Raw genomic sequence first — 16247 nt, forward strand, 5'->3', positions numbered from 1 at the left:
TTCTCTGATTAAGTCCTCATTTCTCAAATATATAGAGAACTGAGTCAAATTTGTAGAAACAAGAGCCCTTCTTCAATTGATAAATGGTCAAAGGATATGAACCAGTACTTTTCAAATGAAGAAATCCAAGCTTTCTATAGTCACATGAAAAAATGCTCTAAATCACTATTGATTAGAGAAAGGCAAATTAAAATAACTCTGAGATACCACCAGGACAAAGACTGATAAAGTTTTGTCAAGATAACTCACTGGTCATAGCAAACACCCTTTTCCAACAACCCCCAAAATGACTCTACACATGGACATCACCTGGTGGTCAATATACAAACCAGACTGATTATGTACTTTGTGGCCAAAGGTGGAGAAGCCCTATGCACTCAGTTAAAAGGAGACCTGGAGCTGGCTGTGGCTCAGATCATGAGCTTCTTATTGCAAAATTCAGACTTAAACTGAAGAAAGTAGGAAAAACCATGAGATAATACAGGAATGACCTAAATAACATCCGTAATGAATATGAAGTGGAGGTGATGACGAGATTTAGGGATTAGATCTGGTGGACTGAGAGCCTGAAGAACTACAGACAGAGGTTCGTGATACTGTACTAGAGGCAGCAACAAAAAGCATCCCAAAGAAAAGGAGAGCAAGGAAGCAACATGGCGTCTGATGAGGCTTTAAAATAACTGAGGAAAGAAGGAAAGGGAAAGGGAAACGTATACCCAACTGAATGCAGAATTCCAGAGAACTACAAGGAAAGACAAGAAGGTTTTCTTAAATGAGCAATACAAAGAAATAGAAGAAAGCAAGAGAATGGGAAAGAAAAAAATCTCTTCAAGAAAATTAGACATCAAGGGGAGCATTTCATGAAAAAAATGGGAACGATAAAAGGCAAAAAATGGTAGGGACTTGAGAGAAGTAGAAGAGATTAAAAAGAGGTGGCAATAATATACAAAAAATTATATGAGAAAGATCTTAACGTCACTGATAACCACAGTGGTGTGGTTACTGATCTAGAGCCAGACATTGTGGAGAATGAAGTCAAGTGGGTCTTAGAAAGCATTACTAACAATAAGGCCAGTGGAGGTGATGGAATTCCAGCTGAGCTATTTCCATCCTAGAAGATGATGCTGTTAAAGTGCTGCACTCAATATGCCAGCAAATTTTGAAAACTCAATGGTGGTCACTCGATTGGAAAAGATCAGTTTACATCTCAACCCTAAAGAAAGGCAATGCCAAGGAATGTTCAAATTACCCAACAATTGTGATCATTTCACATGCCAGCAAAGTTATGCATAGGATTCTGCAAGCTCAGCTTTAGCAATATGTGAACTGAAAATTACAGAGGAATGGGCTAGTTTTTGAAGAGGCAGAGGAACTAGACACCAAATTGTCCACATTCACTGGCTTATTGAGAAAGCAAGAGAGTTCCAGAAAAACAACTCCTTCTGCTTCATTGACTACACGAAAGTCTTTGATGTGCGGAACATAACAAAATAGGGCTAGTCCTCAAAGACCATTTTACCTGTCTTCTGAGGAACCTGCATGTGGACCAAGAAGCAACAGTTAGAACCAAAAATGCCACAAACTGATTGGTTTAATATTGGAAAAAGAGGGGGCAGCTAGGTGGTGCAGTGGATAGAGCACTAGCCCTGAACTCAGGAGGACCTGAGTTCAAATCCAGCCTCAGACACATAACACTTACTAGCTGTGTGACCCTGGGCAAGTCACTTAATCCTGATTGCCTCAGCAAATAAAATAAAATAAAAATATATATATATATACTATATATATATATATATGCATATATATATATATATATATATATGTGAAAAGGCATACAACAAGGCCATGTACTGTCACTTTATATATTTAACTTGTATGCAGACTATATTGCAAGAAATGCCAGGCTGGATAAATCAAAAGCCAGAATTAAGGTTGCCAGGAAAAATATCAACAGTCTCAGATATTGAGATGCTACCTCGCTGAAGGCAAAAAATAAAGAAGAATTAAGAAGCTTCTTGATGAGGGTGAAAGAGGAGAGTGTCAAAGCTGGCTTGAAGCTTAACTTAAAAAGAGAAAAAATAAGACAAAAAACTAAGATCTTGGCAACTGGTCCCATCACTTCCTAGCAAACAGAGGGAGAAGAAATGGAACCACTGTCAGATTTTGTATTTTTGGGCTCAAAGATCACCACAGCCAGTGACTGCAGCCATGAAATTAAAAGACACTTGCTCCTTGGAAAGAAAGCTATGGCAAATCTGGACAGTAGACTAAAAAGCAGACATCATCTTGCTGACAAAGGTCCATACAGTTAAAGCTATGGTTTTTCCAGTAGTAATGTATAGATGTGAGAGTTGGATTATAAGGAAAGCTGAGCACTTAAGAGTCAATGCTTTTGAATTGTGATGCTGGAGAAGACTTTTGAGCATCCCTTGGATGGCAAGGAGATCAAATCAGTCAATACTTTAAGAAAATAATTCAGACTATTTACTGGAAGGTCAAATGCTAAAGCTGAAACTTAATACTTTGGTCACATAATGAAAAGATGAGACTCACTGGATAAGATCCTGACATCGGGAAAGATTGAAGGCAAAAGGAAAATGAGATGGCAGAAGATGAGATGGACAGTGTCATGGAAGCAATGAACATGAGCTTGGGCAGACTTTGGAGATAGTGGAGGACAGAAGAGCCTGGTGTGCTGTGGTCCATGGGGTCACCAAGAGTCAGACAAGACTAAATAGTGGAACAACAACAGAGGTACCACTTCACACCTATCAGAAATGACAAATGTTGGAGGTGAGGTGGGAAAACTGGGACATCAATGCACTCTTGGTGGATCCAACCATTCTGGAGAGCAATTTGGAACTATGCCCAAAGGGCTTTCAAACTACAGGTACCCTTTGACCGGGAAATACCACTACTGGGTCCATATCCCAAAGAGATCAAAGAAAAGGAAAAAGGGCTTCTTTGTGCAAAAATATTTGATAGCAGTTCCTTTTTGTGGTGGCAAAGAAGTGGAAACTAAGGAGATGCCCATCAATTGGGGGATGGCTGAACAAACTGTGGTATATGATTGTCATATGTTGTGCTATAACAAATGACAAGCAGGATGGCTTTAGAAAAACCTGGAAAGACTTACAGGAACTGATGCAAAGTGAAGTGTGCAGAACCAGGTGAACGTTGTACACAGTAACAGCAATATTGTACAATGATCAACTGTGAAGGACTCAGCTTTTCTCAGCATTACAATGATCTAAGATAATTCTAAAGGACTTAAGATGAAAAATGCTATCCACCTCCAGAGGAAGAATTGACGCAGTCTAAATGTAGATTCAAGCAAACTTTTAAAAACTTTCTTTATTTTTCTTGGGTTTTTTTTTTGGTCTGTGGTTTTTAATTTTTTTTTTTTGTAACATGGCTAATATGGAAATATGTTTTGCATTGTTACAAATGTATAACCTATATCAAATTGCTTGCCCTCTCAATGATGGGTCAGGGGAGGGAGCAGAAGAGAGAATTTGGAACTCAAAATTCTAAAAAAAAGTATGTTAAAATTTTTTTTTATGTGTAATTGGAAAAAACAAAAAAATAAAAATTTTAATGATTTTTAAAAACTACAAAAAAGAACTGAGCACATGAAATATTGCATGTTTTATCACAAGTTTTTTTTTTAAAATATGTTGGCTTCATGGAACTTTCCCCCTTTTTCTTTTCTTTCTTTGTAAAAATTCATCATTATAAAGGATTGCTCTCTGGGAGTAGGGAGGAGTACAGTGGGAAATATGAAGGATATAAAAACAAGAACTATCAATAAAAACGTATTTTGACCAGAAGGTGCTCAAGAGAACACTAATAACTACTTTCTCACTGAAGAAAATCTCTATGTGAGATCTATAAGTGTACAGAGAATATTCCAGCTGAAAATGTGAGAACAGGCAGTCTTTGCACTTCTTTAAAACAGCAGAACGAGTTTTCATAGCTTTTGCAAATACGTTAAGATTATATTTCTTGATTGATGCCACCGCAGAGATGGGGACTGTTCAACAGCTCTGTGGTTATGACCATCAAGCAGGGAGCCATATGCGCTCCTGATCTGTCCGCGTCTGCCACCAAGTTTGTCCCGTATAGAGCCCGTGGGAAGGCATTCCCTGTGGATGAGGAGATAGGAGCCCCTCAGCGAGCATCACGGCACATCAGGACGGATTAGCCCAGCAGTCCGCACCGGACAGTCGGTGGATGAAGAATGCCTCTTGTCCAGATTCTCCCATGTAGCAAACGGATCCCCAGAGCGGTCCCTCAGGACACACATCTGGTACAAATAGTGGATGATGGTGGACGATGCCACCTAGTGGACAACAAGGAGCGGTACAGGCAGGGATTCAGAATGTCCAGGACGGCGCTGATCTCAGCCTGGGGGGAGGGCTTTTGTAAGCACGGCAGCTCCCCATCCCTGGCCCTGGGCTGTTCAGCTTCCCCCATTTCCCCCTATCTATGGCTTAGATATTGAAAATGCAGATGATGAGAAGCTGGGTGGGGTAACTGAGAAGCTTTGGGAAGCTCCAGCATCCCCCCAGAGGGGAATTATCAGCTGAAGTCCATGAGGTTTCTCCCTGCTCAGCAGCTCAGAGAGGTAGGGAGGCTGGGCCCAGCAGGTGCTGGGCGAGGGCTCAGGCTGCTGAGGCCGCTGACACCCTGGAGGAGGCGGGGAGGCCCCTGCAGAAGGCGGGATCTGAGGAAGCGGATGTGGAGGTGAAGGCCATCCAGCCATGGTAGTGGAGATATGGGAGCAGCCTGGAGGCCAGGCTAGCGGGATCCCAGAGGGGACAGAGGGGCCTAAAGGCTGGAGAGGGAGGAGGGGCCAGGCCAGGGAGGGCTTCGATGCCCAAGAGGAGATTTTGTACTTGACCCTGGGGGTGATAGGGAGCCCCTGGAGGTTATTTACTAGGGGTGGGACTCATGTACTCAGACTCGAAGCTGGGAGATGACAGTAGACATGTGGGTTGTCAAAACTGGGATCCCAAAACGAGCAGCTCCGTGGTACAGTGGGTGGAGCACTGGCCTGGGAATCAGGAAGACCCGAGTTCAAATCTTAACTCAGTGCTTCTGTGCTGTGTGGCTCCAGGTTCTGTTAACCTCAGTTTCTCATCTGTGCAGTGGGGATAGTAATAGCCCCGGCCACCCCAGGTTGTAAAGGGCTGTGCAAACCTGAAGAAGCCACACAAATGCATCTATTCTGATGATTCCTGTTACTATTACTCCAGTGGATGGGGTTTCTGGAGGCCCAGCTCTGCGCTCACCTGGGGAGGAGTTGTTCAGCCCCATCATCTCGTTGGCCTCCTCGATCTTCTCCAGACACATGGCTTCTTCTTTCTTCAGGATGCAGTCGGAGATGGCAGCAGCCTGTGAAGGAGTGGAGGGAGAGGACAGAGGCCATCCATCACTCAGTCAGTCTGCAAACCCTAGTGGGGGTGGGGCGGAGGCAGAGACCTGGCCTGAGACGAGCAGAAGCCCCTCAGGAAGCCTTCTGGCAGCAGCAGCAGGGATGGAGGGAGACAGAGCAAGGTGGGAAGCAGGCTGGCTGGCTGGGGAAGGTGAGGCCTTCATGCCCATCCTTACACCAGGCATTACCATCATTTTCTCAGAGCCTGGGGTCAGCAGCCTGGGCACACAGGCCCCCATCTTTGCTCTGACCCTGCTGCTGCTCCTGCCCTCGGCCCCAGGACGATGATCTGGCCCGGGCTGCAGCACCCCTGGCCATCCCATCCTCCTCCCAGCCACAGGAGCTGCGCCAGGGACCTGGCACCCCCTCACCCTGTTTTCACATGTTGCCAACCTCAGCGCTTGGGAACAGGAATTGCCCTGGAGTCAGGTGGGGGCTGCCAGGTCAGCCTCAGTGAGGGGGCCTCAGGCCCAGGGCCCACAGGCTCCATGGCCAAACTCAGGTGCTTCCTCCTACATGAAGTCTTCCTGGATTACTGAGTGTGAGTGAGCCCTTCTGGTAGCCCTGAGGGCATCGTGAAGTCAGCCTTGGGCCCCAAGGAGGCCCATATGTGCCCATCTTTGCACTGCTGCCTCACCTCAGGTTCTGTTTTATCGGGTGCTTGAAAGAAGGAATGAAGGCATGAATGAATGGTGCCCACTTTAGGGTGGATGGGAGGATGCTTTTGGGGAAATCTGCCATTAAAAGCCACAGAGGCAGCAGATCTGATTCTACTCTCATCTCTGGCACCAGTTCACCATGTGACCTGGATCAAGGCACTTAGTCTGGTCAGACCTTAGTTTGTCCACCTGTAAAATAGCTCCACAAGACTTGGTGTGGGAGAGGACAGGACTGAGAGGCCGCCTATCCATGGATCCCAGCTCTAGAGCCAGCAGGGCCTCTGATGTCATCCAGGACAGTCCTGCCCAGGGTCACTGAGGTAGTAAGGGACTGGCCTCAGGTGGGGGCCCAGGCTCTCCCCCTCTCCCTTCCCCACCTTCGTATCTGGCTGTAGCACAGGGTGGGAAAGTCTCCAGGTTAGCTCACTCATCCCTCATCGCTGCAGTGTCCACCTGGGCTCTCTCATTCACTGCTCGGCCTCCCTACAAGGCAGCCCACTACCCAAAGGGGGAAGCTGCACCCCCGAGGGGGAAGGGATTTTCAAAGAAGCCCACCCAACAGGGCTCCCGGGGACCATGAGACTGTTTCCTTTTCCGCCAGCCTCGATGTGGTCCCAGGCAGTGGGTGGCTGGTAGGGTGGCTTGGGCCAGGGTGGGCAGGGCCAAATGCCTGGCGGGGAGAGGTGGGCTAGGCTGTGGTTCTGGGCACTACTCCCACGGCCTGATCTGCCTTCCTAATGAGGCCTATTCAGGACCTCTCAGAGGCTAATCACCTCAGCAGGGCTGGGGACTTTCCCAGGGACCAAGAGACGCCAGGCCTTGGGGGGTTCCCATGGTGTCTGGGAAGCCACACTATCCCCAACTCTCAGCCTTCTTTGGAGACAGAAGTAGCTTACTGCTGGAGTTCTGTTGTGGAGGAGGGGAGGACAGAGAGATGATAGGAGAGAGAGATTGAGAGGAGGAGAAGAGGGGGAGTGGGGGAAATGGAGAGAAATGAGGAGGAGGGGGAGAAATTGGGAGGAGGAGGACAGGGGGGATGGGAAATGGGGAAGGGGTCCTTGGGGGGCCCTGGTGAATGTGTGGAACCTCAGGGGAAGGAGGGCACCTGGGGCCTGACCTCCCGCTCCCATCTGGCTCTTAATCTACTCTCCATCCGGGGGGCAGGGTGTGTCTGATACAAATCAAATCTGATACAATCAAAGATAAAGTCCAGGAGGGGCAGAACAAGGATGACTCTTGGCCAGTCCAAAGAGGAAGGGGGAGAAGCCACCAGCAGCTGGGGGACCAAGGAGGCTGCCCCTGAAGTGGACACCTAGGCAAGATCGTAGGTGGCAGGCAAGGCTTCAGGAAGGCAGTGTCTCCCCTCAACGTTCTACAGAGCTCAGAAACTGAAGTGGGCTTAAGGGCCAGGGGCTGGAGCTCTGCCACAGAAGGCTGTGGGGGATTGGTGGGCAAGGGAAGCAGGTTCCACATGCCAGTCTGTGGAGTCCAGTTTGGAAGGAGGAGGATAGAAGGGAAAGTGGGGTGTTGAGATCGGGAACCAGGAAGTCCCAGCTCCCAGCAAAGCTCGCCCATCCCTCAGATGTGTGCAGAGGTCTGCCCATCATTCTGCCATCTCCAAATCATCCCAACAGGGACCGGCTAAAACTGTCCTGGGATCCTCCCCAGGGGTTCTAGAAATGATAACAATAGCAATTAGACAAGAAGAAGAAGTGGAAAATTTGAGTGGCCTGCCTTGCAGCCTGCTTAGAAAACCCCAGAGAAAGGGGCAGCTGGGTGGTGCAGTGGATAGAGCACTGACCTTGGAATCAGGAGGACCTGAGTTCAAATCTGACCTCAGGCACGTTACACTCACTAGCTGTGTGACCTTGGGCAAGTCACTTAACCCTGATTGCCTCACCAAAAAGCAAAAAAACAAAAACAAACCCCCCCCCAAAAAATACAAAACCAGAGAAGCAGCAAAGACAGTGACTGAGTGCTCACCACAGGCAGCAGCAGGAGGGTAAAGATGGCGGCCGCCATGATGCTTGCCTCTTGTCTTCTTGCAGCTGGACTCTAGGAGTATGGAATTCCAGACTGGAGGTGCTGGTAGATCTGACCTCTGCAGAGAAAGGGAAGGACTGTCACCCATGAAGAGAGTGAAGATGCCCTGCTTTGAGAGCAAGCCTCAGCTTTTTTGCCCAATGTACCCCTAGTCTGGCTCCAACTTCTTTCTCTAGCCACATCTTCCATAGCCCTAGTCCACACCCTCTGATCTGCCCTGGGGAAGGGGGAAGGCAGGGATTGGGGAAGTTCCTAGCCCCCTCCCTTCCCACCCCTACTCCTGCCTCCCTCCTCTGACACTGCTCTCATTCATTCATCCAGTATAATTTGAGTGCTCGTGATTGGGCACCCGCACTTGAGACCCCTTTGGAGAGTCACAACATTTTTGAGGCCTCACAACAATCCTGCTAAGGTGTGTAGGGGGCCCTACCCGACCCAATCCAACAGATATTTCCCGAGCATCTGCTAGGTGCCAGGCACTGGGACTACAGAGGCAAAAAAAAAAAAAAAGAGAGATAATCCCTGCCCTCAGGGAGCTTCCATGCTATCTGTGAAATTCACAACATCGGTAACAGCTCACAGCTCTACATATTGGATCTTATAATTCAAAACCCTTTCTTCACATCAATTCTGTGATAAACGATGCACCACAATAACATGTAACATGTTGTAACATGTAAGTAAAGTGGTCTAGTAGACAGAGTCCTGGACTTGGAGTCAGCAAGAACCGAGTTCAAATCTCGCCTCAGACATTCACCAGCTGTTACAGCCCGCACAAGTCACTTAGCCTCTGCCTGCCTCAGTTTCTTCATCTGTAAGATGGGGTAACGAAAGCACCTTACCTCCTAGGGTTGTGATGAAGAGCAAACAAGACAACACAGGTAAAGACTTTGGCTGAGCTTAAAGTACTATATTAATGCTAATTATTATAATAAGCTACAGAGAGAGTACCAGCCTGTACTGATAGGGTTTCCTTGCCCTGGATTTGTCTACACCCATGAAATCACAGGTCCATTCTCTTGTCTTTATCCTAATTTAACATGACAAAATATAGTATAATGTAAGCGATGAAGCATTGTTCTCTTCATCATCAGTTGGAACTGAGGCCCCACAAGGCCCGGGGACTTTCCTGCCCACAGTCCCCAGGCCAGGAGCGGAGCGGAAGGCTCTTGGCTCAGCACCCTCTCTGTTCTACTGGTTCTGGGCCTGGAAGAACCTTCTCTCCACTCCCCACCCCCACACCCCGGGGCTTTTCCATCCAGATCATATCCACTTGTCAAGGCCCAGGGATTAGCCCAATGCCCAGCATCCAGCCAATGCAGAATTTATGTCTGCTGCGTGAATGACTGAATGAATGAATGAGTACAGGATGGCATCGAAGAGGGAGTCAGGACATCTCAGTCAGACAAGGGGACTACAGAAGGTGGAGCTGGCCAGGATGTGTTCCCCAGAAGCAGGACCAAGGCTGGCCCTCTGTGCTAAGCCTGGACCCCCCCATCCCTCGCCGGGGTCTCTGTGGTCTCTCAGCAGCACACCCAAGGCCTGCGGGGGCATAGAGGGTGAAGGAGGAGGGAAGGAAGGGGGACGGGGGAGGCCCTTTCAGGCGTCATCACCCCAGGCCCTCCCTGGCTTCCTGGTCTAGGCAGGGGACAAACATACTTCTCTCCCTGATTCAGCTGAGATGAGACTGTTCACCTAACTGGGTCATTAAGAGGGTTTTGGTATCAAACAACAGCCTGAACAGAGTGCCCTGGCTCTGGAGTCCAAGAGCCTGCATTCAAGTCTCACCCCCAAGCTGTGAAGGTAGCAACCTGTGAAGGGGGCCAATCACATCATGTCAATGAGCCTCAGTTTTATTATCTATATAATGGAAGCAGTGCCTCACAGAGTGATTGGGAGGCTCAAATAGGACAACGTATGCAGGCAGAGCCATATCAGAACATCCTGTCTTGTTACAGGGACAACTGGGAACATCTGAGCTCTGGAAGGGACTTCTGGGTCTGGCAGGCTGCTCACTGCATGGCCGGTTTAGATGGGTGGAGAGAGGGTGGGATGGTGGGGTGGGGAGCCTTATGTGTGTGTGCAGGGGTGGGAAGGTGAGGAGAACTGCTTGTCCGGGCAGGAGGGGAAGGGCACAGCCTACTGAGGAGGTGGCTGAGGAGCCAGCTGGAGGGAGGCCCTGTGGCTGAGCCTAAGGGCAGCTGCCAGAGGAGCTGTCCACATATGCCTCTTCTGTCCCTCAGCTGCTGGACAGTGACCAGGAGCCAGGAGGAGGCAGCTTTGGGACAGCCTGCTTTGTCCCAGCAGCCTGGGCGAAGGGGTGTTGGCCTCCTCCTTGGGAAGTCCAGCCTTGGTCAGTGTTGGTCCTTAGGGCCTGGCTGGGAAATGTAATTATGAGGCTGTGGCTGGCTGGGGTTTTATTAAATTATCTGAGAGACAGAGATGGAAAAGGAGATGGAGAAGCACACAGAGGTACAGAGGGTAAGTGAGAGGGAGACACACAAAGAGGCAGAGACAGGCAGATGCAGAAGGACCCAGAAAGGCAGAGAGACAGCCTTACAGAGGAGAGACAGAGAAGGAAAGACAGAGATAGAGAAAAGGAGAGACAGACACACAGAAAGACAGTGAGAGATAAAGAAAAGGAAAGATGGAGAGAAAGAGACAGAAGGAGGAGAGACAGGAGACAAAGAGAAAGAATGAAAGGAAAAGATAAAGGGAGACAGGGAGAGTCAGGAAGAGAGGAGAAAGACACACACATACAGACAGAGAGAGGGCAGAATGAAAAACAGAGAGGAGGAAGAGAGAGAGAGAAGGGAATGAGACAGACAGAGAGAGACAGAGGAGAGAGAAAGACACAGAAGAACAGACAGAGAGAGGGAGAGAGGAGAGAGAAAGCCACAGATGAACAGACAGAAAGAGAGAGAGAGAGAGAGAGAGAGAGAGAGAGAGAGAGAGAGAGAGAGAAAGATACAGACAGACACACAGAGAGAAAGACACAGATGGACACACACACACACACACACACACACACACACACACACACACACACACAGAGTGCTGGAGCTGAGGCAAGCCGAGTGGTCTGTCCCAAGGAGACCATGGGGATGCTGTGAGGACAGAAAGCCAACTGCTTAGCCTCTCTCCCTTTCCTTTGCCTGCCGGCAGCCAGCTCCCAGCAGGACTCTCCCCAGGCCTCCTGCATCCCCACCCCTCCCACCTGGCTTCACTTGCCTTTGCGGCTCTGACCTCGGTTGTTTCCTCCTCACCGCTTCAATAGCCCATGATTCCGATACTCCCGGTGCTGGGGGCGATTCCACTCTGACTCTGGGCTCTGGGACAGGCATCATGGCCTTCCAGACAGAGCTGGCTGCAGGGTCGAGAAGCACTGCTGTGCACTGGGAGAGGGCATTTTCTCACCAGGGAGTTCCCCTCATTGTAGAAATCACAGGACCAGACCCCCCCCCCAAGAACCCCCAAATGCTGTGGGGAGAAAAGGTTTGCGGAGCCAAAGATGAATGGAAACAACCACAAAGGCCCCTTTGGCCTCCAAAGGAGCTGGCCCTTGGGGACCACTGATCAGCAGTCATTTGCACGCGAACACCAGTGCACCAATGTCAAGCCAGTCTTTTCTATTCATTCAAGCAGGCTCTGGGAGGACTTTCCTTGGCCACACTTTGTTATTTGTTAGCCCTAGTTATCGCTTTGAGAGTAGGCTGTTAGTTCTTCCAGAAGTTACAAATCCATCCCTTCCTACCTGCCATGGGGGGGGGGGCTCCGCGTCCCTTTGCCCTTCCCAAAGTGCTCCCACACCAACAAGGGGTGAAGAAAGTGCCTACTGTGGGCAGGGAGCAGGGCCTGAGGATATAGGGGAACACAAGAGTGCCCTCTGGGGGCGAACAAGCCAAACCATCCCTTACTAGAGGGACAAGGGCCCCCCAAAATGCAGGGAGACAGAGAATGTTTCTGGCAGGGGAAGCAGGGCTGCCCTCATGAAGGAATCTGGGCTGGGCTGTGAAGGATGGAAGGCCAGGGTATCACCGGTGGGGATGTGGAGGCAGAGTGCTCTGGACATGGGACGCTCTGTGTGAATGTGCAGAGATGAGAGGGAGTAGGGCCACGTCAGGAAACAGCCAGAGCCTGGTCTGGCTGGAATGCCAAGTCGGGGAGAAAATGCTGGACAAAAACCAAAGCGAATGGGAATCAGGGCCTTGGTGGCAGTCTGAAAAGTTTTCATTTTGTCTCTTAAGATGGCGAACCAACAGTTTTGTCAGCCAGGGGAAGAATGGATTAGAGACCAAAGCCTGTGGCCAAGAAGGTTGGGGAGAGGGCTGTGCTGATAGTCCAAATGAAGGGTGGCAAGGACGTGGCGAAGATGCTGCCCAGGGTGGGGGGAAGGGACAGAGAGAGGGAGAAGTGGGACGACGGCCCCTCTTAGGGACCGAGGGAGGGCCAGTACTGACCGATACCTCCAAGGCTTCTGGCCTGAGTGAGTTGGAGATGACTAGATTTGGGGAAATGAGATAGGTGTGGGATGCAGGGAGTTTGAAGTGCCTGGGAGACATCCAGGTGGAGATGTCCAGCCTCAGAGTGGACAGGCCACATGGGAGCTTGGGAGAGCCCCTGCTGAGGGCTGCAGATGGAGCTTCCAGACCCCGGGAGAACTGATGAGTCGTCGGAAGGTGGAGAGAGAGAGAGAGAAAAGGGCTAGTGTGGGGATGCCTTCCCCCGCCCCAGAGCAGGATGAGGGCAAGACAAGGGGGAATAAGCAACAGAGCAGATAGGAAGCAGGAGGACAGCAGGGGGCAGCTGGAGAAGCAGAATCCCTGGGCAGGACTAGTGCAAACAGCTGGTGCCTTTGGCAGCTCATTTCTTGAAAAGAGGCTGTCAGCCAGCAGATGGGAAGAGTGGAGAAAGGGGGTCACTGAGGTCAGAAGAGCAGCTGGCCCTCTGCACAGAGGGACAAGCACCTGGATACAGGACATTCTGACCCTGCACAGCCTCTGACACTATGTAACAGTCTCATGGTTAGAGCATGGAGTCAAGGTCACAGGTTAAACCTATGGTTAGCTCGATTACCTTTACACAGAGAAGTCTTAATCTCAGCCAAGCCTGCTGCCTTAACCCCAGAGACCCATCCATTGGGTCTATCCATCTATCTGTCCACCCACCCATCTATCATCTATCCACCCTCTCATTCATCCATTTATCCATTCACCTATCCATCTACTCACCCACCTGTTCACCTGTCTATCCATCTACTCACCCATCCATCCTTCTATGCATCCATCCCTCCTTCCATCCATCTGTCCACCCACCTATTCACCTATCCATCCAACCATCCACGCATCCACCCATCTATCCATTCACCCATCCATCCATCCATCCATCCAAAAAGTTTTTACTGAGTTACTCTGTACCAGGCCACGGAACTTACAGCTTAGAGATGAGCCCCGGACAGAAACCATACCAACATAACGCCGTTCAAGGATAATCGGTCTATCAGACATGTTGCCACTGAGCACAGGAGGAGGGAGTGTGGTCAAGAGGACCTGGGTTCAAACCCACACACCTGCTCATTTTGTGACTCTGGGCAGGTCACAGTCTCTCCGGGTCTCAGTTTCCTCACGTGTAAAATGAAGGCATGGGCTCAACAGCTGCTTTAAACCTGAGGCTGTGACGCTGTGTGTGACTGGTCCTGGGGCCCTAGGGCTGGTGGGCCGAGCGAGTCTGTCTTGAGGCAGGGCTCCCAAGAGGCTTCAAGGAAAAGACTCCCCCTCTGGGGTTTACCTGGCCCCCTCCTTCTCCCTCTGGGGGCCCAGGCCTCATCTTTAACAAAGAAGAGCGGAGGCCTGATGCTCTGTCATTATGTTGGGACTGCCCTTACCCTGCCCTCCAACCGGCAGCTATCGTACCTTAGAGAGGGGGCTAGTGGGGGTGGGGAGATGCGACCTCACTGGGTGACGTTTGAGAAGCGCCTTACATGATAGGATCTCATTCAAGCCTGCCAAGAACCCCCGTGACCATGACTCCCATTTTGTAGATGGGGAAACCTAGGACAGATTCCGGACTTGTCCAGGATCACACAGCCAGTAAGTGCTGGAGGTGAGATCTGGGGGGAAGCCTTTCTGACTCCAGGCCAATGAAGAGCCATTGAGTCACCCCCGCCCCTCATTTTACAGAGGAGGAAACTGAGGCCCAAGGGCGTTGGCCAAGTTCACACAGATGGGAAAAGCCTTTCCTGTTACCCTTAATTCTAGAGCTCCCTTTGTTGATTACGTCTAATTTCTCTCTCTCTTCTCCCTCTTCCATTCTCTCCCTCTCACATTTCTCTCTCTCTCTCTCTCTCTCTCTCTCTCTCTCTCTCTCTCTCTCTCTCTCTCTCTCTCTCTCTCTCTCCCTCTCCCCCCCTTCTCTGTCTGTCTGTCTGTCTCTGTCTCTCTCTCTCACACACACACACACATATACACACGAGCTTGTTTGTATATAATAGATTTACTCTTGTCCCTACCACCTCCACCCATTCCACAGACAGCTTCTTGAGGGCAGAGACTGTCTTTAGTCTGTCCTTTGTATTCCCAGCACTAGCACAGTGCTCAACACATAGTAGGTGCTTAATCAATGCGCTTGGCTGGCGGAGTGATTTCCTGTCAGCTCCTCTGACTCCAGAGGCGGGCATTGTCCAGCTTCCTGGTCCAGTGCTCTATCTCTCTGGCTAGGCTGCCTGTCCCACTGTGATTAATTTGAATCCTAGGTTATGCCATGATTCCTCTGCAGTCTGCCAGTGAGTCATGACCAGCAGTGCCTCTGGCCGGCTGGGCTTCAGGAGGTGGGCTGGCCAGACCCACATTCCAGTCAGAGCTGAGCTTCCACGCCCCCTTGGCACCACCGGTTTGGGAGGAAGGGTGGACTTCCCAGGCACATTAGAGGCTGGCAGATGCCAGCCCTGGTGGAAGAAGCCCATAGAGCCATCACCTCAGTGAGTCTTTCTTTCATCCCCCTGTGCCAACCATTGCCAACAGTCTGCTGAGCTTCTCCTGCTGGGCAGCTTCATTTCCAGCTCAGAATGTCCAAAGTGGCACCTGCATTCTCCCGGCCCCTGGCCTACGTCCTTAGAGTTATCCTCCACTCTTCCTCCCTCATTCCTATGTCCATGGCGTCTCTCACATCCCTTCCTCCCTCGTTCAGGCCCTCGTCAGCTGTCACCTGCATCTGTATGCCAGAAAATATTCCTGACACAGATCTGACCTTGCTGGGCCCCAGCTCAGAAAGCTGCCACGGCTCCCTAGTGTCTCCCCCAGTGGCCCCGAAGGCCCTCCACAGTGAGGCCCTGGACTACCCTCGAAGGACTTTCTCCCAAGCCAACTGCTAGTGCCTCTGGGCCCATTTCCTGAAATACAGCTTTATTTTCTTTTTCAACATTTTGGGGGAGGAGTGATTTTAGCATCCTCTCCCTTAATCTGTGCTCCTCCACCACTGCCATCTACCTTGCTAACAAATCTCCATCCAGGTGAATACCTTCCTGAGTTTGATTTCCTACTTTTTCTCTTGCTATTTTGTCCTTACCAAATTTCTCCTTGCCAAGAGACACAAAGACCCCACCATGTGCTCCAAAGGCATGGGGACGTCAGCTGGAAGGGGGCCAGAACGGCAACCTCCTTTGGTGAGACTTGGAGCCAGCGGGAGCCAGCGGGAGCCAGCGGGAGCCAGCGGACCCCTGGTCTGAATTCTGCCCCCGGTGCTGTGCGACTGGAGCAAGTCGCTTAATCTCTCTGAGACTCAGTTTCTTCATCTATAAAGTGGCCTAAACCCATGATCCTGAAACATTCCCGGTTCCATCAGTTGACCCCTGTGTGAGGTGGCGAAGGAGGGAAAGTGAGTGAATGCCGCGGAGGAACCTACCACTTGGCTAACGCCCTAAAAAGAAAGAAACGACCAAAAGAAGCAAGACTGCTAGCAATTCTCAAGAAAAAATTAGAATCCCTCAAAGAAATGAACAAGGCGAAGAATGACCCAGTGAGACACGCGATGGGTTAAAAAGGCAGAGGCCAGAATCCCGAAGAAAACCAAGCCCAGACGGCCACAGCGGCATCCCACCCGTGTTAGAATTT

The 16247-nt window shown here is 50.2% G+C and overlaps 1 protein-coding gene across 1 annotated transcript in view; it reads right to left on the bottom strand.

Annotated features, from left to right (window-relative positions):
• The window catches only part of ADCYAP1R1 (ADCYAP receptor type I), a 69431-nt gene extending 55785 nt beyond the window's left edge, over window positions 1-13646 (bottom strand). Inside the window, exons 1-5 of the mRNA XM_020964439.1 lie at window positions 13607-13646; window positions 11976-12055; window positions 11406-11534; window positions 8080-8151; window positions 5295-5397 (exon numbers count right to left, since the gene is read on the bottom strand). Coding sequence (XP_020820098.1) covers window positions 5295-5397; window positions 8080-8151; window positions 11406-11534; window positions 11976-12055; window positions 13607-13646 — 424 coding nt within the window. The remainder of the gene's footprint in view (window positions 1-5294; window positions 5398-8079; window positions 8152-11405; window positions 11535-11975; window positions 12056-13606) is intronic.
• Between the last annotated feature and the right edge of the window lie 2601 nt (window positions 13647-16247).

The sequence above is a fragment of the Phascolarctos cinereus genome, unplaced genomic scaffold (genome assembly GCF_003287225.1).
Source record: "Phascolarctos cinereus isolate Bilbo 61053 unplaced genomic scaffold, phaCin_HiC Scaffold_4;HRSCAF=312, whole genome shotgun sequence".
Classification (NCBI taxonomy): Eukaryota; Metazoa; Chordata; class Mammalia; order Diprotodontia; family Phascolarctidae; genus Phascolarctos; species Phascolarctos cinereus.